The 23603-nt window shown below is 44.9% G+C and overlaps 1 protein-coding gene across 1 annotated transcript in view; it reads left to right on the plus strand.

Annotated features, from left to right (window-relative positions):
- Positions 1-23603, plus strand: part of STK3 (serine/threonine kinase 3) — a 247563-nt gene that overhangs the window by 125245 nt on the left and 98715 nt on the right. The window contains exon 9 of the mRNA XM_044294570.1: positions 17181-17379. Within this exon, the coding sequence (XP_044150505.1) occupies positions 17181-17379 (199 nt within the window). The remainder of the gene's footprint in view (positions 1-17180; positions 17380-23603) is intronic.

Below are 23603 nucleotides of genomic sequence, written 5' to 3' on the forward strand. Positions count from 1 at the left end.
AAAAATATAATAAACTATAAAATTATAAAGTAAAAAAAAAAAATATATATATATATATATATACATACATACTGTGTGTATGTACAGTCATGTGAAAAAATTAGGACACCCTTTGAAAGCATGTGGTTTTTTGTAACATTTTTAATAAAAGGTTATTTCATCTCCGTTTCAACAATACAGAGAGATTAAAGTAATCCAACTAAACAAAGAAAACTGAAGAAAAGTCTTTTCAAGATCTTCTGTAAATGTCATTCTACAAAAATGCCTATTCTAACTGAGGAAAAAGATAGGACACCCTCACATGTATTCCCTCTTAAATTGGCTCAGATCTCACACAGGTATATCACACCAGGTGCACATAATTAGTAGATCGTTACTCTGCATGTTGAATGAGGCTTGCCCTATTTAAACCTCAGACATTTAGTTTGGTGTGCTCCTGACTGTTGAAGTGAGAGTGAGCACCATGGTGAGAGCAAAAGAGCTGTCAGAGGACTTCAGAAAAAAGATTGTAGCAGCCTATGAGTCTGGGAAGGGATTTAAAAAGATCTCAAAAGATTTTGAAATCAGCCATTCCACTGTCCGGAAGATAGTCTACAAGTGGAGGGCTTTCAAAACAACTGCCAACATGCCCAGGACTGGTCGCCCCAGCAAGTTCACCCCAAGAGCAGACCGCAAGATGCTAAAAGAGGTCTCCAAAAACCCTAAAGTGTCATCTCGAGAACTACAGCAGGCTCTGGCTACTGTTGATGTAGAAGTACATGCCTCTACAATCAGAAAGAGACTGTACAAGTTTAACTTGCATGGGAGGTGTGCAAGGAGGAAACCTTTGCTTTCCAAGAGAAACATCGAGGCCAGACTGACATTTGCCAGAGATAAAGTTGACAAAGACCAGGACTTCTGGAATAATGTTCTTTGGACAGATGAGTCCAAAATTGAATTATTTGGACACAACAGCAGAGGACATGTTTGGCGTAAACCAAACACAGCATTCCAAGAAAAGAACCTCATACCAACTGTGAAGCATGGAGGTGGAAGTGTCATGGTTTGGGGCTGCTTTGCTGCAGCAGGACCTGGTCAGCTCACCATCATAGAATCCACGATGAATTCTACTGTGTATCAGAAGGTGCTTGAAGAACATGTGAGACCATCAGTTAGAAAATTAAAGCTGAAGCGGAACTGGACCATGCAACATGACAATGACCCAAAACATACTAGTAAATCAACCAAAGATTGGCTGAAAAAGAAGAAATGGAGAGTCCTGGAATGGCCAAGTCAAAGTCCAGATTTGAATCCCATTGAGATGCTGTGGGGTGACTTGAAAAGGGCTGTACGTGCAAGAAACCCCTCAAACATCTCACAGCTGAAAAAGTTCTGCATTGAGGAGTGGGGTAAAATTTCCTCAGACCGATGTCGAAGACTGGTAGATGGCTACAAGAACCGTCTCACTGCAGTTATTTCAGCCAAAGGAGGTAACACTCGCTATTAGGGGCAAGGGTGTCCTATCTTTTTCCTCAGTTAGAATAGGCATTTTTGTAGAATGACATTTACAGAAGATCTTGAAAAGACTTTTCTTCAGTTTTCTTTGTTTAGTTGGATTACTTTAATCTCTCTGTATTGTTGAAACGGAGATGAAATAACCTTTTATTAAAAATGTTACAAAAAACCACATGCTTTCAAAGGGTGTCCTAATTTTTTCACATGACTGTATGTATATGTGTGTATATATGTGTGTATATATATATATATATATATATATATATATATATATATATGTATATATATATATATATATATCAAAAAAGATGAGCAGCACACAAATCACAGGGGTGCAATTCCTTGAAACAGACCACGGACTTGATCCATTTTTGTATATGTATAGAAAAATCCAAGGCAGCACACAAATAACGGTGAAAAAATAGGGTGTTTTTTCACCGTTATTTGTGTGCTGCCTTGGATTGTGTGTGTGTGTATATGTGTGTTGTGTATATATATATATATATATATATATATATATATATATATATATATATACATACACACACACTATCACACACTACACACACACACACACACACACACACACACACAGTACACCCCAAAAGTTTGGACACACCTTCTCATTCAAAGAGTTTTCTTCATTTTCATGCCTATGAAAATTGTAGATTCACACTGAAGGCATCAAAACTATGAATTAACACATGTGGAATTATATACATAACAAAAAAAGTGTGAAACAACTGAAAATATGTCATATTCTAGGTTCTTCAAAGTAGCCACCTTTTGCTTTGATTACTGCTTTGCACACTCTTGGCATTCTCTTGATGAGCTTCAAGAGGTAGTCACCTGAAATGGTTTTCACTTCACAGGTGTGCCCTGTCAGGTTTAATAAGTGGGATTTCTTGCCTTATAAATGGGGTTGGGACCATCAGTTGCGTTGTGGAGAAGTCAGGTGGATACACAGCTGATAGTCCTACTGAATAGACTGTTAGAATTTGTATTATGGCAAGAAAAAAGCAGCTAAGTAAAGAAAAACAAGTGGCCATCATTACTTTAAGAAATGAAGGTCAGTCAGTCCGAAAAATGTGGAAAACTTTGAAAATTTCCCCAAGTGCAGCCACAAAAACCATCAAGCGCTACAAAGAAACTGGCTCACATGCGGACCGCCCCAGGAAAGGAAGACCAAGAGTGACCTCTGCTGCGGAGGATAAGTTCATCCGAGTCACCAGCCTCAGAAATCACTGGTTAACAGCATCTCAGATTAGAGACCAGGTCAATGCCACACAGAGTTCTAGCAGCAGACACATCTCTAGAACAACTGTTAAGAGGAGACTGTGTGAATCAGGCCTTCATGGTAGAATATCTGCTAGGAAACCACTGCTAAGGACAGGCAACAAGCAGAAGAGACTTGTTTGGGCTAAAGAACACAAGGAATGGACATTAGACCAGTGGAAATCTGTGCTTTGGTCTGATGAGTCCAAATTTGAGATCTTTGGTTCCAACCACCGTGTCTTTGTGCGACGCAGAAAAGGTGAACGGATGGACTCTACATGCCTGGTTCCCACCGTGAAGCATGGAGGAGGAGGTGTGATGGTGTGGGGGTGCTTTGCTGGTGACACTGTTGGGGATTTATTCAAAATTGAAGGCATACTGAACCAGCATGGCTACCACAGCATCTTGCAGCGGCATGCTATTCCATCCGGTTTGCGTTTAGTTGGACCATCATTTATTTTTGCAACAGGACAATGACCCCAAACACACCTCCAGGCTGTGTAAGGGCTATTTGACCATGAAGGAGAGTGATGGGGTGCTACGCCAGCTGACCTGGCCTCCACAGTCACCGGACCTGAACCCAATCGAGTGGTTTGGGGTGAGCTGGACCGCAGAGTGAAGGCAAAAGAGCCAACAAGTGCTAAGCATCTCTGGGAACTCCTTCAAGGCTGTTGGAAGACCATTTCAGGTGACTACCTCTTAAAGCTCATCAAGAGAATGCCAAGAGTGTGCAAAGCAGTAATCAAAGCAAAAGGTGGCTACTTTGAAGAACCTAGAATATGACATATTTTCAGTTGATTCACACTTTTTTGTTATGTATATAATTCCACATGTGTTAATTCATAGTTTTGATGCCTTCAGTGTGAATCTACAATTTTCATAGTCATGAAAATAAAGGAAACTCTTTGAATGAGAAGGTGTGTCCAAACTTTTGGTTCTCTCTCGCTCTCGCTTTCTCTGTCTCTCGCTCTCACACTCACTCACTCTCTCACTCTCATAATAAAAAATGTATTAATAGACTTTTTTCCTTTATAAAAACTCATCAGGCCCCCTGCCACCAGTCCCCAACACCCTTCGCTCTCCCCCTATGCCATCGGCTCCATTCCTCCAGTGCCTTTAGCTCCACTCCCCCAGTGTCATCAGCCCCTCCATGTCATCCATTGCCATGTCACCCACTCCCCCAGTGCCTCCATTGCCATATGATGCCCCCCAGTGTCATCAGATTAGCCCCTCACATGTAACTATACATATTATATATTAAAACAAACGACCAACACAGAATAGGGAGCCCTTTATAATAATTTTGTGTCAATTTACCAATTTATTTCCAATAGTTTGCCAGCGAGATGAATTTTCTTTAATTGTTGGCACAGCTTTCCCAAAATAAGTCTAAACAAAAGGGGAAAAGATTTCAAAGCACATCCTAATAAAAAGCCCTAGGTGTCACATGAAAAGGATTTCAAGAATTATTTTCACAGTCCAACAAATTAAGTTAGGACTGTTAAACCTCTTTGCTAAATCATGGAAAAATGTCAGGCCTGGCCATTAAAGAGTGAAAATGTCCACTTTTGTAACTTCTTTGTAGTCCCTAAGCATCCACATGTGCCGATTTCTGTATCCTCATTGTATCTTCCAAAGACCCGTCTGCACAGCTTGTACCAGTCATCACACACTAGGGCTCTGCTACTGACGAGACGGCACGTGGGGAATGGTTCCTGGCACCGTGTCAGTGGGATTAATCAGCGGGATGATCTGCATCATCATCAGCAGCAACCATGTCCTCTAATCCAGATAACTGGACGCTTCAAGAGGATATAGTTTCATTGTTAGGAAATGTAGTCATTATGTTTGTGTTGGTAATGCTGCGCGCTGTGGAGGCAGTCAGGAAAGGCCTGACATAGCCAGTTGTGCAGAAAGTAAAGTCAAAAATGCTGGACAGGTTTGAACCTATGTGATGGGGAATCACGGAGCTCGTTCCTAGCTGGAGAATGTGTCCATGGCCTTTCATGCTTTCCCTCTGTTCGGAGACGACACTGTGTACTTTGTGTCTTTCTTTCTTCTTAATTAAGAAATACTTAAGCACATGTAACCACAACGTATTTCTGAGTGCATCTTGGAGCAGATTCCGCACCTACGTAAATACTCATGAAATACGCCCACAAGCGGTGTTCTTTTTGATTTCAAATAGAAATACACGAAATCTGCATGAAAAAAGTCAACTATGCATCAAAAATGTAAAACCATACAGAAAATACACCAGTAAGGCCTCATGCACACGACCTTGCTATCCACAAAATACGGATGTGTTCTGTGCGCCAAACATATATATTTTTTAGCAGATCCATTAACATCAGGTTCGTGGTCCGCATTTTGCAGACATATTTAATCTTTTTGCAGGACGGACATGCAGATGATCAGTGTGCTGTACGCATTCTTTGTCCATTCCATAAAAAGATAGAACATGTCCTGTGCCTAGCCCCAAAATGCAGACCGCGGACCCGTTGAAGACAATGAGCCTGCAAAAAATGCAGAAGAAACGCTGACGGTATCTGTATTTTGCGGGTCTGCAATTTGTTCTCTTGAAATCAGCAAAGTATTTTTAGCGTGTAAAAATAATCCTTATGGTAAGTCTACTTTTGCGGATCAGTTTGCATTCTAATGCGTTATGAATGGAAAAGGATCCGCTCAGAATGCATCAGTTCAGTCTCCATTCCGCTATGGAGATCGACACCAAAACGCTGCTTGCAGCATTTTGGGGTCCGTCTGATGAAACAGAGCCAAACGGATCCGTCCTGACACACAATGTAAGTAAATGGGGACGGATCCGTTTTCACGGGTTTGTTCTGGCACAATAGAAAACTGATCCATCCTCCATTGACTTTCAATGGTGTTCAAGACGGATCTGTTAAAGATGATGCAAACGGATCCGTTCATAGCGGATGCAGACAGTTGTATTATCTGACCGGATCCGTCCATGACGGATTCGCACAAAACGTGAGTGTAAAAGTGGTCTAAAACTGCTTTGCAGGTAGTGTTATGTTAAGGTACATACTAGCTGGAAACTTTTGAGAGTGGTTTTCAGGTAGACATTAGCTGCATGGAATTTTTGCATCAAAACACCAAAGGGAAAGTGTGTCACCTTAAAGGGGATGTCCACAAATAATATTCTACATTTTTCAAACTAGTACCTGGATCTGAATACTTTAGTAATTGCCTGTCATTAGAGATTTAGTATAGCCATGGAGTTATTCACTAAAAACAAATCTGTAGAGCGCCACCTGCTGTTCGCTCTTTCTCTAATTTCTCTGTCCTGCTCACTTAGATGGAAGCACATGCTTAGTTCCATCCTTCAGCTGCAGTAGAAAGGACACGCCCCTGAAAAAGTGCACGCCCCCTGAGCTGCAAGCTTCAAATAAATCTAGCAGAGCAATTAAAGCAATGATTGAGGAGATCTCTGGCTCACTCACACAAACTTATTTTTTGTCCGCATTTTTTTGCGGTTTGGATTTAGACCCTTTCATTTCAATGGGGCTGCAAAAGATGCGGACAGCACCGTTTGTCTGTTCCATCCACAAAAATGTAGAACACGTCCTATTATTTGTCCGCATTACGGACAAGGAAAGGACTGTTCTATTATGGGCCGGATGGAATGCAAAATGCACACGGCCATTATGCATGTTTTGCGCAGTTTACAGACTGCAAAACAAGCAACGTTCGTGTCCATGAGCCCCTTATTTTGTTTTTTTAAAAGATAGTAATGTACTATATCATATCTTTTTTACATTTATCATGGGATAGCCCCTTTAATTCGAGAGAGAGAGTGCTCTCCCGCTAACCGGTCCTGTCTAGAGAGTTCCCACCTTGAGTTAGGTCTTCAGTCAGGTAACACCTCGTGGTTCTCACCCACATGGCGGCCGCGTCTTGCGCACCCTGTCTGGTCCTACCCTTAGACTTTATCACCAGGTAAGTGTTAAGTTTGTCAGACAGCTCATTGACCCATCTGCTGAAGAGACCCCCAGGATACTGCTTGCAGACCCCACAAAGGAAGGTTGGCAAGTGTGGGGTATATTACAGCTAAAGGGTCACCGAGATTTCGTAAAACTTTCGGTAGGTCATAGAGATATATCAAAAGTTTGGATGGGTGGAAGACCCCCCACTGATCCCTAAAACAAGGAGAGGAGCATCCGCATAGCACACTCTCTCTCCTCACTGCAAGGGATGGAATCCAGATGGGTCCATAGACATTCTGTTTAATCTGTGTCACTTCTTAGGGTCCATTCACACAACTGTAAGTGTTTTGCGGTCTGCAAAACATAGGAACCGGCAGTGTGCGCTCCTCATTTTTCCGCCAGGCCTATGATAGAAATGCCCATTATTGTCCTCAAAATTGCGTAACCGATGGAGGCCCAGAAATACGGTTGTGTGAAAGGACACTAATATGCTGTTGCGGAAACTGGCCTCCATTATAATATAGACATCCTAGCCATTACTATTACTACAGCGGCCACAAGGATAGTCCCCCAGCTCCGACAGATGCCTTACTAGCTCTGCAGGAAGCGTCACCTTATTCTATAGTATTACACATGTTCTCAAAACCTCAAAAAGTGATTCCCGTCTTTCCGTCATTCCCACGAGACGTGTACCTGCCGCTTCACACGGCTCTTGTCTTACTCCGCTGTGTAAGCTGCTGTTCCTGCTTGTTCGGTTTTGCCTGCTTTCCTACTCAGGGCTAAACTAGTCCTCAATATGCAGCGAGAACACAGAAAAAACAAAGCCGAGTGACCCTGTTCTTTAAGGTAATAAATATTTGGCCGTATTCCCTGCAATCTGTCATGAACTGAGGTCTGATTGTGATACATTCCACCGCACAGCTGCTTGACCTCCTGAATCACAATCCTATCCAAAAAATTAAAATTCTCTCGAAGAGGCCAGTCATAGTCAGTATGCTTAAACTAACATTTAAGCGTTCAGATCTCCTTTACCCCCCGTCGAAGACTTTGCTTGCCGTTTTCTGCTAATTAAAAAAATCTGTTTACTTACCTCAGCACCTATCAAAACATGTCAGCCGTCATAAGATGTTTCCATCATACCGCTCACGCCGCTAGGATGTACTCGGCGCAGCAGCAGCGCTGTGTAACTGGCTCGTACCGTCACCTTAAAGAGCCTGGCTCTCTCAGAAGATATTGGAGCGTGTTGTTTCTTTTTTACTTGTATATTAATTTATATTTTTTTTATTTATTTAATTGTATTGTATCAACACAGTTCTTTAAACTCTCCAGGAATTATATGGGTCCCTGATGAACAATATTTCTCACTTATACAAAGGATAGATCATAGATTTAAAGTGGATCTAAACCTTTGGGGAAACCATGATCGTGTAGCAGGGCTTCTCAGAGTGCTCTGCACTGTCGGATTTCATCTGATCAGCTCAACTTTTCCATCATGCGGAGTACTGGTCTGATCCCATATACTTTCTATGCATCCGTACTCCGCGTGCTGGAAACCCAACAATGCAAAATGCTCTGAGAACAGCTGGTTTAGATTCCCATTTAATACCTGTTTTCTAGATAGTTGATAAATGTTGCTCAAGGGCCCCAGAGTAGAGCTGGGAGCTGAAAAACCATGGTGCACGTGTGTCCAGAAGGTGGATGCATCGGTGCACGTGTGTCCAGAAGGTGGATGCATCGGTGCACGTGTGTCCAGAAGGTGGATGCATCGGTGCACGTGTGTCCAGAAGGTGGATGCATCGGTGCACGTGTGTCCAGAAGGTGGATGCATCGGTGCACGTGTGTCCAGAAGGTGGATGCATCGGTGCACGTGTGTCCAGAAGGTGGATGCATCGGTGCACGTGTGTCCAGAAGGTGGATGCATCGGTGCACGTGTGTCCAGAAGGTGGATGCATCGGTGCACGTGTGTCCAGAAGATGGATGCATCGGTGCACGTGTGTCCAGAAGATGGATGCATCGGTGCACGTGTGTCCAGAAGATGGATGCATCGGTGCACGTGTGTCCAGAAGATGGATGCATCGGTGCACGTGTGTCCAGAAGATGGATGCATCGGTGCACGTGTGTCCAGAAGATGGATGCATCGGTGCACGTGTGTCCAGAAGATGGATGCATCGGTGCACGTGTGTCCAGAAGATGGATGCATCGGTGCACGTGTGTCCAGAAGATGGATGCATCGGTGCACGTGTGTCCAGAAGGTGGATGCATCGGTGCACGTGTGTCCAGAAGGTGGATGCATCGGTGCACATATGCCCAGAAGGTGGATGCATCGGTGCACGTGTGCCCAGAAGGTGGATGCATCGGTGCACGTGTGCCCCCCCCCCGTAGGTGGATGCATCGGTGCAACGTGTGTCCAGAAGGTGGATGCATCGGTGCACGTATGCCCAGAAGGTGAATGCATCGGTGCACGTGTGCCCCCCCGTAGGTGGATGCATCGGTGCATGTGTGCCCAGAAGGTGGATGCATCGGTGCATGTGTGCCCAGAAGGTGGATGCATCGGTGCATGTGTGCCCAGAAGGTGGATGCGTCGGTGCAACGTGTGCCCCCCCCCCCAGAAGGTGGATGCATCGCTACACGTGTGCCCCCCCCAGAAGGTGGATGCATCGGTGCAACGTGTTCCCCCCCCCCCCCCCCAGAAGGTGGATGCATCGCTACACGTGTGCCCCCCCAGAAGGTGGATGCATCGGTGCACGTGTGGCGCCCCCTTCCCCAGAAGGTGGATGCATCGCTACACGTGTGCCCCTCCAGAAGGGGGATGCATCGGTGCAAGTGTGCCCAGAAGGTGGATGCATCGCTACAGGTGTGCCCCCCCAGAAGGTGGATGCATCGGTGCAACGTGTGCCCCCCCCCCCCCCAGAAGGTGGATGCATCGCTACACGTGTGCCCCCCCAGAAGGGGGATGCATCGGTGCAAGTGTGCCCAGAAGGTGGATGCAGCTATCGAGAAATAAACTAAGGGGCACTACCACTGACACCTATGTAAGTTTTTTCACTTTCTATTAACAAAAAGTGGTATAAAGGGGGGCACATCAGAAAGCGGCTAGAGTTTTAGCATGTCCATTCATGAAAGTGGGAATTGCATAATGCTTCATTTCGCCTGTGGTGGCGCTGCACGGGTATTGCACCCTTGCTGCTGGACTCCCCCCTGCTTACTGATGATAATGGATTATTATTTTTTGAAAGTGGATCATAAAAATAGAAGTGTAAAGGAAAAACAGTCACTTCTCTTTTTGGATCTAGTCCTGATGTGAGCGAGACCCATTGCATATTGTAGACCTGAAAGTTGAAATGAGCTTTGATGGGCCATAGAAAAAGAAATAGACTCTAGAATGGATCGTGAAGGAAAAGCTGTTCCATTAGGCTGATCTTATTTAGTTTGACTTTTGGCAGATACATCATGGCTGCAATTTTAATTAATAGAAAATGATTTCAGGTCATTTAAATGAAATGATTATCAATAGATATGACTGAAGTTCATTGGGTCTTGGCATGTGAGCCCTTCGCTTGCATCTTGTGTAGATTAGCCTCTATCGGCATGTTCCTTCTGCCAATCTGTAAATTCCTGGTTTATATAGTCTTTGATTTTGTTGTCTCTGGCGGCCCCTTGTGTTACGTTGGTGAACTGCACATCTTTAGCGTTTATCCTTTATGAGCTGTGAATGTAATGCATAAAGTGAAGCTGGCAATGACTTCTATAAGCCTGGTCCATACTATAGATAGGATCTAAAGATCTGAGCCTTTGTGCGAAGGTCCTCATTTACCTGTGTATTTCTTTCTTTTCCATAAATCTTGTATCAAAATGCAAATGCAGGGATGTGACACTGGTTGGATCTTTGGGATCTCTGTGGATTATCTACAGTGGATTGGGATGAACTCCCCCCCCCCCCCCCCCCCCCCCCCAAAAAAGGGGTGAAATGGGCTGTATTTTGCTGTGGCTTCACTGGCAGTAATGCAGTGGGTGTTCCACTGTTTGCATCTCTTGCATTGCAAAGATTGAGAGCTGCAGGTAATGTTAGCAGCATAAATTTAGATGCTGCGGACTGAAAACACGATGCACATGTCAGTTTACACTGCGGCGTGGGGAGGAGAGTGCTAAAATCTCATCCACTTTGCAGGTGCTTCACAATGCATCAGTTCTGCAGCATTCAGGCCACGTGTTGTGACCCCCCCCCTTTAACTTTTGGCTTGCAGATTTAAGTTAATAAAATTCAACCCTCTGTCCCCTTGCTTAAATGGCCCCCTTCAGACGAGCGAGTTCCACACATTGGACTCGCAGTGTGAGTATGCAGCAGCTCCCGTCCTGACCTCCCAGCAGTGATGGGGCCGCATAGCATTATTTTGATATATGATGCTATGTAACCCTTACAGATTTGGAATGTATTGGATAACACTGACAGCATTGTGCCAGTGTTATGCAATACATCCAGACCTCTAAGGGTTACATAGCAACATAAATCAACATAATGCTATGCGACCCCATCACTGCTGGGAGGTCAGGACGGGAGCTGCTGCATACTCACACTCGTCTGGAAGGGGCCTATCTCTAGAGAAGTTACCTCGTAGGTGCACCATTCCAGTTGTCACCCAGATACTCCAGAAACATATAAAGCTATAGCAACACCTAGCTTATGGCAAGACTGCATTACACAAGAAAATACGTGGCAGAAATCAGAGGCTGACACTTGGATTTCTTCCGCTGATGTGCCACGCAATCTAGACCATGCTGCATATTCCACGTGATTTTTTTTTTCCTGCCACATGTGACTAAGGTATGAAAATATGCCATTTACTAGCATCGAGCGTAGGAGGTTGGTACATTCAATGAGTATTTTGTCCGAAAACCCATGCCAAAACCTTCAACTAATCTTGAATGTGTGAACACACCCTAATTGGCTATTTAAACAGGGTTATCCAAACCTGAGAACACAGCGGCCCATCACAAGCATCTTGACAAGTCCTCCAGATCCCTAAATACATGTAATCTCATTCCACTAAGCCCCGGCTAATTTATTAACATTTACGCCCGGAAACAGGTGTAAAAGTGGAGCGGGCTGGAGCAGTCAGGGGCTGGAACAGTTTTTACTTTTGGCGCAAGGACTGCCAGAGACCTTCGCCGCCTCATAGGGGCTATCAAAGGCTGGCGTAAAAAGCCGGTCTTTGATAAATGACCCCCATTGTCCTCCCTACCAGTCTGACTTCACACCGGTGAAAATGTTGGAGAAGGGGGGGAATATGCCCAAGGACAGGCAGAAACAAACTGGAGAAGTAATTAGGAGATCAGACTCGGTCATCTAAGTCGGTTAATTCGGACCATCTGACACATAATAGCACGCTGCCAGTTTGGCCGCTCCGTGTTTTGTGAAAGAGTGCAGATAAGGGTTGGGGGGTCCTGACAAGCTTCACTGTTCCGTCCATTGTTAATTGCTGGCTGTCGTTTCAGATCACCATTATTGGAATCTATACGGCCGTGCAGCAAATCACAGATTACATGTTGTACTCATTAACCCCATCCAAGGCTTGTCCGCTCCAGCTACCCTCGGGTAGTGCCGGTGATTGGTGGGGCCTGTTCTGCTTCACTAATTACACATTGGGTGTCACTAGATTCCTATAATCACCGCAAACTAAAGAATCAATCATTTCCGGCTCCATTCTCAGATTTGCAAGTTTTACACAGTAGAGTAATGAAGAGTTTGAGGTGAACCATATCGTGTGCAGAAGGGACCAAAGCAAATATTACTTCATAGTCCTTAAAGGGGGGATTTTGGGAATACAAAACTGTTAGGATACGGCATGGATATCAGATCAGCGGGGGCCCGACCATGGCACTGACAGAAGGGGCAGCGGTGCTCGTTGGAGTGAAACGGAGCTGCTCAGAACTGATAAGCCTCGTTCACACGTCAGTGCTCCACTGACGTGTGCTATACATGTTCTCCATGGACAGCGCATGTCCCCATTCATTTTTATGTATGTATTCACACATCCGTTTTCTACCACGATTCGTGTTTTTAGCATGGAAACATGCTCTATTATGTCCGTCACGCCCATTGTAGTCTAGGGGTCAGTGAAAACCACGGATGCAACACGGATGCCATCCGTGTTTCATTAGAAAGAGATGCTTTGATAATTATTTTTCAGCTGTGCAGTGTCCGTGAAACACAGATGACACACGGACAGAAAAAAAACGGACAAAACTCTGATCCTTCATGGAGGCATCACTGATGACCTTTTCACGGATTTGAGCATGGACATGGACGTGTGAATGAGGCTTAACACCAGGCACAGCTAGTTCTAAAAGTATGGAGTGCCAGCAAACCCTTGATCGTCGGGCCCCACTGATCTCCTATCATATTGATGTCCTATCCTAAGGAACCCCTGTAACATGCCCTAGGTGCCATGGTCTTTATGGAGGCCCTGTCTCCTTCCCTGACATGTCTGTTTTAATACATAATTGTATTCCATATGAAATAAGAATTCTGTAGCATTAATTCTTATGACACGATATTGTGCCATTCCTCTAGTACTCCTACTAGAAGTTTATAAATAAAGGTACAGCTGGGCTGGGGGGTGGCGTGACTGACACTATCTTATCGGTGCTGCCAACTTTGCTGCCACCCCCCAACTGTTAACACCCAGTTGTACCTTTATTCATGAATTCCTGGCAGGAATATTAGAGGAACTGCAAATGCTCCAGAATTGTTATTACTTGGGGATACAAGTAGTTACTAATACAGACATGTCAGGAGAGGAACTATATAATGAATGTCCCATGATAATGCTTTAGGCTGGGTTCACACCTGAGCGTTTTACAGCGCGTTCCTACGCGCTGTAAAACGCTCAACAAGGAGAAACCAATGCTTCCCTATCGGCATGGTTCTCACCTGGGCGTTTTACAGCGCGTACGATCGCGCTGTAAAACGCCCGACGCACCAAGAAGTACATGAGCTTCTTTGGGGCGTCTTGTCGTGCGTTCCCGTACATAGACTTCCGGGAATGCGCAAAAATGGGTGTTGTATGCGCTTGCAAACACCCGTACAATCGCGCATACAGAGCGCTCCATCGCGAACGCTCAGGTGTGAACCCAGCCTAAAGGGGTCCAGCTTTCAAACACTTTTAGGCAGCCTCTCTGTCCCTCCGGACCTGTGCAGGGAGGAATACTTACCTGCTTCCTCACTTTCTGTTCCGGCTCCTTCTGACCATCGTGCTCCGGTCTCCATGTTTCAGCTTCCGAAATGGACGGAGGTCATATCTACAGCCAATGACTTAATGATGTGCCACTTATGGGACATGTCACCACTGTGGCCAGTCATTGGCTGCAGCAGCACACGTGACCCCTGTTGATTACGGAAATTAACAATTGGGGACCAGAGGACAGTGGGCCAAAGGAGCTGTAACAAAGTGGCAGGGAGCAGGTAAGTGTACTTTCACACTAGTGTTATTCTTTTCCGGCATACAGTTCTGTCCTAGGGGCTCAATACCGGAAAAGAACTGATCAGTTTTATCCCCATGCATTCTGAATGGAGAGCAATCCGTTCAGGATGCATCAGGATGTCTTCAGTTCAGTCTTTTTGACTGATCAGGCAAAAGAGAAAACCACAGCATTCTACGGTTTTATCGCCGGCCCAAAAAACTGAAGACTTGCCTGAACGCCATAGGAATGTATTCGTGCCGGATCCGTCCTTCCGGTCTGACCGGAAAATAGGTGAAAAAAATTAATGCCGGCTCCGTTTTGCTGGATTAGGCTACTTTCACACTAGCGTTGTTTGAATCCGGCGTTCAATTCCGACACCGGAACTGCCCGCCGGATCCGGAAAAACGTGTGAAAACTGATTACATTTGAATCCTGATCAGGCTTTCGATCACAATGGAAAAATGCATTGGAAAAAACGGATCCGTCATTTATGGACTTTAACTTTTTTTCCCTATTTTTCGGGTTTAACATGCAAAAGCCGGATCCGTTTTGACTGAACACACGGCGCCGGCATTAATGCAAGTCAATGGGAAAAAAGCCGGATCCGGCGTTCAGTCAAAGTGTTCAGGATTTTTGGCCGGAGGTAAAAATACTGCATGCTACGTTTTTCTGAAAAGCCTGATCAGTCAAAAAGACTGAACAGAAGACCTCCTGATGCATCCTGAGGGACGGACTCTCCATTCAGAATGCATTAGGATAAAACTGATACAGTTCTCTTCCGGATTTGAGCCCCTAGGACGGAACTCAGTGCCGGAAAAGAAAAACGCTAGTGTGAAAGTACCCTTACACTGGAAAGACGGATCCAGCATTTCAATGCATTTTTTTTGACTGATCAGGCATTTTTAAGACTGATCAGGATCCTGATCAGTCTTACAAATGCCATCAGTTGGCACACGTTTTGCCTGATCCGGCAGGCAGTTCTGGCGACGTATCTGCTTGCCGGATCACTCTGCCGCAAGTGTGAAAGTAGCCTAAGTATGCTTTCCTCTGCTGGAATGGGTGGGTTACCTGTTAGGACTGCAGGAAAGCAATGGGAGATGGGGGATAAGCCAAGACACGCTTTACTTTTGAGGTTTTGGACTTTATAGGCAATTTCCGGTGGTTCGCAAATGAAGTACAGCACTGTGTAAATGTTTTAGGCAGATATGGGCAATATGCTGCAACGTGAGAATTATTTCAGAAATAGAAGTGTGAATAGTTTATTTTTTATCAATTGACTAAATGCAAATGGATTGAACAAAAGAGAGATTGGCTATATGTCTGGGGTTGTTGTTCAAGTGCAGAATAAATTTGGAACCAATCAGACGCCTGCCCCATGGTATTGCATGATGGATAGCTATCTGCAAAGAGCTGTGCACCTATGATATCCATAGGGGGCTAGTAGACCATGGTTAGATGCTGCACACATTATCTGCATTGTAATTCTACATGTTTTTGCAGGCATTATCCCCTGCCCGGCACGCTTCTCTAGTCAGGCTTGAAGTCACGTAGGCAGCGGCCTCCTTGCTTCAAGTCACGGTAACTGCGCCCGCTTCCCTGCCCCTTCGCTGTGACTGACTGCGATTTAGGGAAGTAGAAGTATGCAAAAATGAAAAATGCAAATTTAATAACAATGTACATTAGACATAGTTTGATTAGGAATGACACATTAAAAATGTTTATAAAGTTTTAGTTACTCTTTAACTGAAATAGAGCAATTCTGCAAAATGCATTTAGTGCTGCTTTATGACTGTAGATACCGTGGGTCTAATGTACAGCAGCATAGGGTTATGTGCCCCTTTATTAAAGAGGACCTGTCTCCACAAAATGCAGTGCAATCTGAACACATCATGCAACAGAGCTGGAGAAGGACAAAGATTCAGTAAAACCTGTAATTTATACATTAATATCTCTGCGTTGTCCACCTCCTGTGAACAGCTATGGGTACAGGGAGGAGGACGTTGCGTGTATAAGAGTCCATTCAGAGATGGCTGTCAGTCACTGGAGGTGCAAAAAGCAGACATAGAATTGTATAAATTACAGGTTTTACTAAATCTTTTCCCCAAAAAATATATATCAATCAGCTCAGCTCCTCCTGCTCTATAACATGGTGCTTTCAGATCGCATTACATTTTCTGCTGACAGGTCCTCTTTAAGCTTGCCTGAAACTGGCCGGACTGTAATGGAGATCAGCTCACTGCCTGAAAGTGTGTGTAGGCCTTCCGCAGCAGGCAGTGCTGCAGTGTAAAGGGTGGGGGGAGACAGAGTAGGGGGGACACAGTCTGTTGTGACTAGACCATCGTTCTTTCCACCAGCGCAGCTGCGTTGCAGTCACTGTTCATAGATGCAGCGCTATAGAACAGGTAGGCGCTACCGGGTAATGGACACGCCTTGTGCAAGTGTGTGGGGGAAGCTGTGTCTATCCTTTGTATGTTTTCACATATTTGTGCTCTATATGGGGCGTCTGATTCATCCACTGGATTATCATCAGTTCGGCTTTGCATTCCAGGAACATTTCTGCCCCTGATTGGAAATGCTGTTGTATCCAATACTAAAATCCGCTCCTTTCTACAATCCCCCGGCATCTTCTGAGCAGATCTCTCCGTTGCTTGTTTTTTCTTGTAATGAGAGAGTAGTAAAATATGGCAGCCTCCATAAATTGACCTCACACTTGATGTTTGCAGAATCGGGGGGGCCCTGGCCCGCCAATCCTATTGTCTCTGCTCCACTTTAATTGTAAATTATGACCCCCGAGAAGTATCAACCCAATAAACCGAGCTGTTAAAGGTTGCCGTTTTCCAGCACGAAACTTCCAGCGTTTATAGGAAGGTTTGAGGTTTTTGTGATGTGGTTGAGCAGAATAACTTTATGGGAACGAAGCTCGAATCTCCGGCGATGCATCTCTACGAAGGATGGTACCACTCATTAACCCTTTGTGTGCATGCCCTTTGTGTCTTGCAGGAGGAAGATGAGCTGGACTCCCACACGATGGTCAAGACCAGCTCGGAGAGCGCCGGGACCATGAGGGCGGCCAGCACCATGAGCGAAGGTGCTCAGACCATGATCGAGCATAGTAGTACCATGTTGGAATCTGATCTGGGCACCATGGTGATAAACAGTGATGAGGAAGAGGAGGAGGAAGAAGATGGCACCATGAAAAGTAGGTTTATAAGAAATGTCTTCCTCGCATTGGTTTGCAAACCATGGTGACAGGTGATAAAGAGGTGAAGATTTTGTGAGAAACATCTGGCAATGGAACAAGGTCTATTTTAGTACAATATTGTGTTCCCCAAGAAATAACCACTCTGGAACATCTTTTCTTAGGAGTCTGCATTGTGCCGTTCCTCTGTTGTTCCTCCTGGACATTTATAAATACATTGACAACTAGATCTTTCCATTCCAATTAGTATAAACCTGTGTAGAGACCCAACACGTTGACGAGAAGAGTGGTAAACCCAGTTCTCATGTTCTTAAAGGGTCACTGAGTTTTCATAAAATTTTTAATACTGTATGCCATAGAGACATATCAAAGATTTTTTATTGTTGGTGGTCTAACTGCCGAGACCCCCCGCAGATCCCTAGAGTGAGGAGAGAGAAGTTCTCGCATATCGCGCTCTGTCTTTGTTGCATGCAACGGAATTGAGACGGGTCAATGGACTTTCTGTTGAGTCCGGGTCACTTTCTCCCCTGCAGTGAGAAGAGACGCGCTTCTCTAGGGATCGTTGGGGGGTCTCAGTACTCAGACCCCCACTGATCAAAACCTTTGATGCGTCTCTATGGCCTATCAAACGTTTTATGTAAACTCAGTGGCCCTTTAAATGAAAATGATTTATCACCCCCTCTGAATGGAGCGATAATGGGCATTCTGTGGTCTGGTACTGTCGGACTGCTGTCTGTATCCGCCCCGATGGACAGTCTGACGCACTAATGTCCCATTCAGAGAGGGCTCGGGTTGCGGTTGATCCAGTGATCTGACTCCCTGCTGTGGATAGTTGATAAATAATGTTTGCCGGTTAACCCCTTTAATTAAAGGGTTTGTTCAGGATTAAATAAACATGGCTGCTTTCTTCCCAGAGCAGCACCACCCCATCCGTGGGTTGTGTGTGGTATTGCAGCTCAGTTCCATTGGAGTCAGGGGGGCAGAGCTGCCATACCACACACAGGCTGTGGACAGGCATGATGCTGTTTTTCGATGAAAACAGCCCTATTTTTCTAATCCTAGTCAAAGACTTTAATACCTTTCCTTGAGGAATAGCAGAGTAACGGCCCAATGCAGAGTCCTACAGACAGATGCATTGTGGGGAATACATGCATTGACTATAACAGACGTGTCAGTGGAGCTGATTTCTAGCGTTCAGGGCCACACAGTAAGGTTATTGGTTGGCATTGCAGCATATACCGCATTGAAGTAGTCTCTCAGATTGAGCCCTGTGACCCGGCCAGTACATGGCAGATGTCCTCTGGAACCAGTCCGAGAAACTTTTTAAGTTCTTCCTATACCGGCAGACAGTGATCGAAACAATCCAACTCATCAGATCTAGCTTCTGCACTGGTATCTGGCACTGCTTGGCCTCTACCCTAGACCTTTGTGGCAGAGGTGCCCACACTTTGATACCATCCATACTCATGAATGGTCAGCTTTACACTGGGGGGTAGGTTTGTTCATCTCTACATGGTGTAAACCTTATTTAGCTGTGTACTGATCACCTCCGTCTCCTAGCTCCTCTTAGTTACTTGGTCTCCTCTGGAAATGCCTCTGTGCCAAACCTCAATCCACGAAGAAGATAAATGTAATAATCAGTGCTCCCGGCCTCTCTTGGAATAACATGTAACAGCACTTGGATCACTTACAGGAGATAAAAGTCTCACGGAGGGGAAAAGTCTACCTGGGAAATAGCTGGAAAATATATGTAGTAATTACTTTTGGATCAATCCACCACTTTCCTATTACTGCAGATGTGTTCCTTGGTCATACCTGAAATGAACATGAAAACCAGCTTTCAGTTTTGGCTAGCCCCTTATAGTGTGAGCTATAAAAAAGGAAATTTTACTTTATACAACATTTTTCTTTACCTGTCACATGGAAACTAAACTTTTTTTCATTTTTTGAGGGGCTTGCATTGTATTCTGTTTGAAGCCCCTGGATGGTACATGTAACACCTTCGTCCACTAGATGGCGACAAAGAGCAACGGGTCTGGCACTAGGCTTCCAAACCAGCTACTCAGCACCAACCGAGATGCCATCGCTGTCTTAGGCATTTCCTTTCCTTTTTATCCGTCTGCTTTGTGACAATCTTTCATGCAAATTAGTTGAGCCTTGCTTTTTATTATTTATTACATACATTTTTTTTCTTACCTGATCTAGTTGGATAAGAATTGATGGACTAGTTTAAACTTGGGTTTACCAGTACTTTAATATTGATGACCTATCCTTAGCTGCAGTAACCCGCTATGGCCACTACACAGTATACGGCGCTATATGCTTTCAGCACTGTACGCTGTATTAGTTCAGGTGGCCGCAGCTCCTTTTAGCACCTAGATTGGCGGGGTTGCTGGGCGTCGGAGACGCTTTAACTATTCCTGGGAAAGCTTTGCCTTTTCCTAGTGACGAGGCAAGCTTTTCAAAGACATCAGTGTATGACTTCTTAAAAGGGGTTTTGCAGGTGGTATACACTGATCACCTATTCTCAGGATCGGTCATCCATGCTTAATCCGACACCCAGCACTCTCGCTGATCAGCTGTTTGAAGTGGAGGCTGCGCTCCTTCCTCTTCATTACACTGCCTGTCGTCTCGGAAGTGCAGAGTAATTACAAATACTCGCTCCATTCACTGGAATGGCAAGAGAGTACTTGTAGTTACACTACACCGCCGCTGCAAGAGAGCTGACACGCAGTGTAATGAAAAAGTAGCGATCGCATGGAGCGCAGCCTTCTCTTCAAGCAGCTGATCGGCGTGGTTGCTGTGTGTCGGGCCCCTGCTGAACACACATTGATGACCTAGCCCAGTGATGGCGAACCTTTTAGAGACCGAGTGCCCAAACTGCACCCCAAAACCCACATATCTATCACAAAGTGCCAACATGGGAATTTCCCCTGAATACTACAGTCCAGTATAGTATATCTTCCATGTACTTTTTGCTATAAAAGCCTGTTTACACTCAGTGCGCTGCCTGTGCTGTTCATAGTGCGCCTGCGCTGATGAATGGCAGGAAAAGTCTAAGGCCTCCTGCACATGACTGTAGGTGTCCCTACATTTGCGGATCCGCAATACATGGGCACCATTCCGTGTGCATTCCGCATCACGGATGTGGACCCATTCACTTGAATGGATCCGCAAATCCGGAGATGCAGAATGGTGCGGAATGGAAGCACGGAACGGAACCCTACGGAGTGCTTCCTTGGGGTTTCATCCCGTACTTCCGAACATGTCCTATCTTTTTGCAGATCGTGAACCCATTAAAGTGAATAGGTCCGCGATCCACTGCGGCTGCCCCATGGTCGGTGTTCATGCATTGCTGCCCGCAGCACGGCCACGGGGTGCACACGTTCGTGTGCAGGAGGCCTAAGGCGTATTGGTACACCATAGACTTTTCCAGAGTGCAAGTGCCCACAGAGAGGGCTCTGAGTGCCGCCTCTGGCACCCATGCCATAGGTTTGCCATCACTGACCTAGCCTAAGAATGGGTCATCAGTATGTGCCGCCTGCACAACCCCTTTAAAAAAAAAACAAAAAACGGATCAGTAGCTTTTTTTTTTTTTCTAGATGTAGGTTCACATTCAGTAGTTTATTGGGAATATGATTTATGGCAATCTCTGATATCCTGGGATTAAAGGGGTTTCCCTTAGTTAACATTTATTGATGCTCATGGGCACACAGTGCTCTACTTGACTTTCTGTGTCAGTCCCATAGACTTTGAATGGAGCAGATCCACTCATGCTTGACCACTGATCCATTCAAACTCCTCCTCACCATGGGCACGAAACAGATGGTTTCGGACCCATGTGCTAGTGATAAGTGGGGATCGATGCCTTGGGACCCCCCACAATTTCCCTCGTCCCATACCCATCCGCAATTCCTCTGGATGACGTCACATTTGGCGGGCTGACTCCAGTCTCCCTGTTATTGAGTGTGCATTATAACATCATCAGTGTTGCACACATGCCCAGTGGCCTCTACATCTGGGATTGGGGCTGTGAGTGTCTCAGACCTGTGATAACAAATTTGTCCATGATCCGGCCAGTTTAAACACAGACAAGTTTTTGATGGGACCACACACGAATATCATCCATGTGCTGTCCATTTTTTCTTGAAGACCCATTTGTTTGATTTGCATGCTACAATTTTCCTTGTACAAGACCGGTGGTCTGTGAAAACAAACAAACCGTACCGGAGAATGAGCCCGTTGACTTTAAAGAGGGTTGTCCACCTTTTAGACGTTGATGACCTATCCTTAGGGTAGATCATCAATAGACATGCGAGGGAAGTTTGCAAAAATTTGATTCGGCTGCTTCGGCGAAGTTAACTAAGAAATTCAATTTGTGACTAATTATTTAGTCATGAATTGCATTCCATTGTATATAGCGGGCACAATGACGGGGAATGGCGATTGTGCCGCCCCTCGTCATTGAACCCCTTAGATACCGTGTTCAACCCAGATCATGGCATCAGGGGTTAAAAAATAAATAACTTAATATCTCATCCATTTGCTCGTGGCGAGACTGTTGCGGCCATCTTGATTTATGACCTCACCTCGCCCGGCCAGCATGATGACGTCTCTCAGCAGCACGCGTGAGATTTGGTACGTTTTCTTCAGTGAAGATGGCCTCTCCGCAAGCAAGGAAAAATTGATTTGTTACCACGAAACGACAGGAAATTCGGCTTCATGGCTAATCAAATTTTTCCTGAAATTCAGATCAAAGTTAATTTGTTTTACTTCGATTCGCTCAACACTAATCATCCGTATCAGATCGATGGGGGACCAACGACCTGCACCCCTGACCAGTCAGCTGCTTATGGCAGATGCTGCTGAAACTGGAAGGTAGGCATGGAGAAGCTGCAGATTCTTGGAAGCAATGCATTTTATATTCAGAAAGCCACATTTATGTTCCCAGATGTTTATAAGGTGACATTTGTTTGTTTAAAAAAAAATATATATTTTTTTATTTTTTTTAACCCCTTGAGTTTTCCTTTTGGAAAATGGTTAGCTGTTTGAGGAAAATTTTATAAAAGTAAAGAATCCTTTATTCCTTGTAGATACTGAAAATCCATGTGTGGTCACAAGAAGCAACTAAAGGGCATCTGTCAGCAGGTTTGTACCTATGACGCTGGCTGACCTCTTACATGTGCGCTCAGTAGCTGAAGGCATCTGTGTTGGTCCCATGTTCATATGTGCCGGCATTGCTTGGAGCATGGGACCAAAACCGATGCCTTCAGCTGCCAAGTGCACATGTAACAGGTCAGCCGGTGTCATAGGTACAAATCTGCTAACAGCTGCCCTTTAATAGCGCGTTGCGGTGGTTACATCTTGTACGATAATATTGATTGTTGGATGCTGTTGAATCATGTCTACGTTCACACCTTCCAATCCCAGTTTCTACGTTCTCATGGTAAATTAATATTTCTGTGTAAAAGCACATTATTGATCCATTAGCTTGTACATTCAGGTTTCGAACAAAGAAACACAAAGCCGCAAAACCCAAATTTCTGAGTTTCTTTCTGTGTAAAGTAACAAATCCTCAGTTGTTAGAGGTAATTTGTTGATAATAATTTGATAATTTGCAGGTAATTACAGGCGTTGAATGACTTGTTCTGTACCGCTCTCTGGGTTAATAGCATCAACCTGTAATTACGGGCAGGTCTCCTCGCGCCGCACACGGGGACGGACTGTGTTGTACTCTGGCCAACGTGACTTTTTCCATCACACACCAGAAATCCTGGTAGCATGTCTCCCGCTAGTTTCTGTTCTCAGAGACGCACAGCACAGGGGAAGTTATGGTGGATATCTGCTTTGTAGTATCCGTCAGACTTATTCCAGTGCAGGTTTTCCGTAGGGTTGTCTTGCATGGCGTGTCAGAGGAGAGCGAAATATACCCTAGAATGAAACAGCAGGTATTAAATACTAGAATCAGGTTGCATTGCAAACAGAAAAAAATAAATAAAACCTCAGACATTGCTCCCTTAGTATTCTGACTGTCAAGACTCAAAATCCGTAAAGAACCCTTCTCTGTGTCTCAAGAGGTTAGCTATTCGCCCCTTCTGTGTGGTGACTGGTGGGGGTGTTATCTGAAAGTCTATGGGTTTTGTCTGGCATTTAAAAAAAAAAAAGCGGCATGTTAAAGCAATGGCGTTTGTTTTCAGGTAGTTTTCCATCTCGTCAAAGAGGGT

Source organism: Bufo gargarizans, chromosome 5 (assembly GCF_014858855.1).
Source record: "Bufo gargarizans isolate SCDJY-AF-19 chromosome 5, ASM1485885v1, whole genome shotgun sequence".
NCBI classification, from domain to species: Eukaryota; Metazoa; Chordata; class Amphibia; order Anura; family Bufonidae; genus Bufo; species Bufo gargarizans.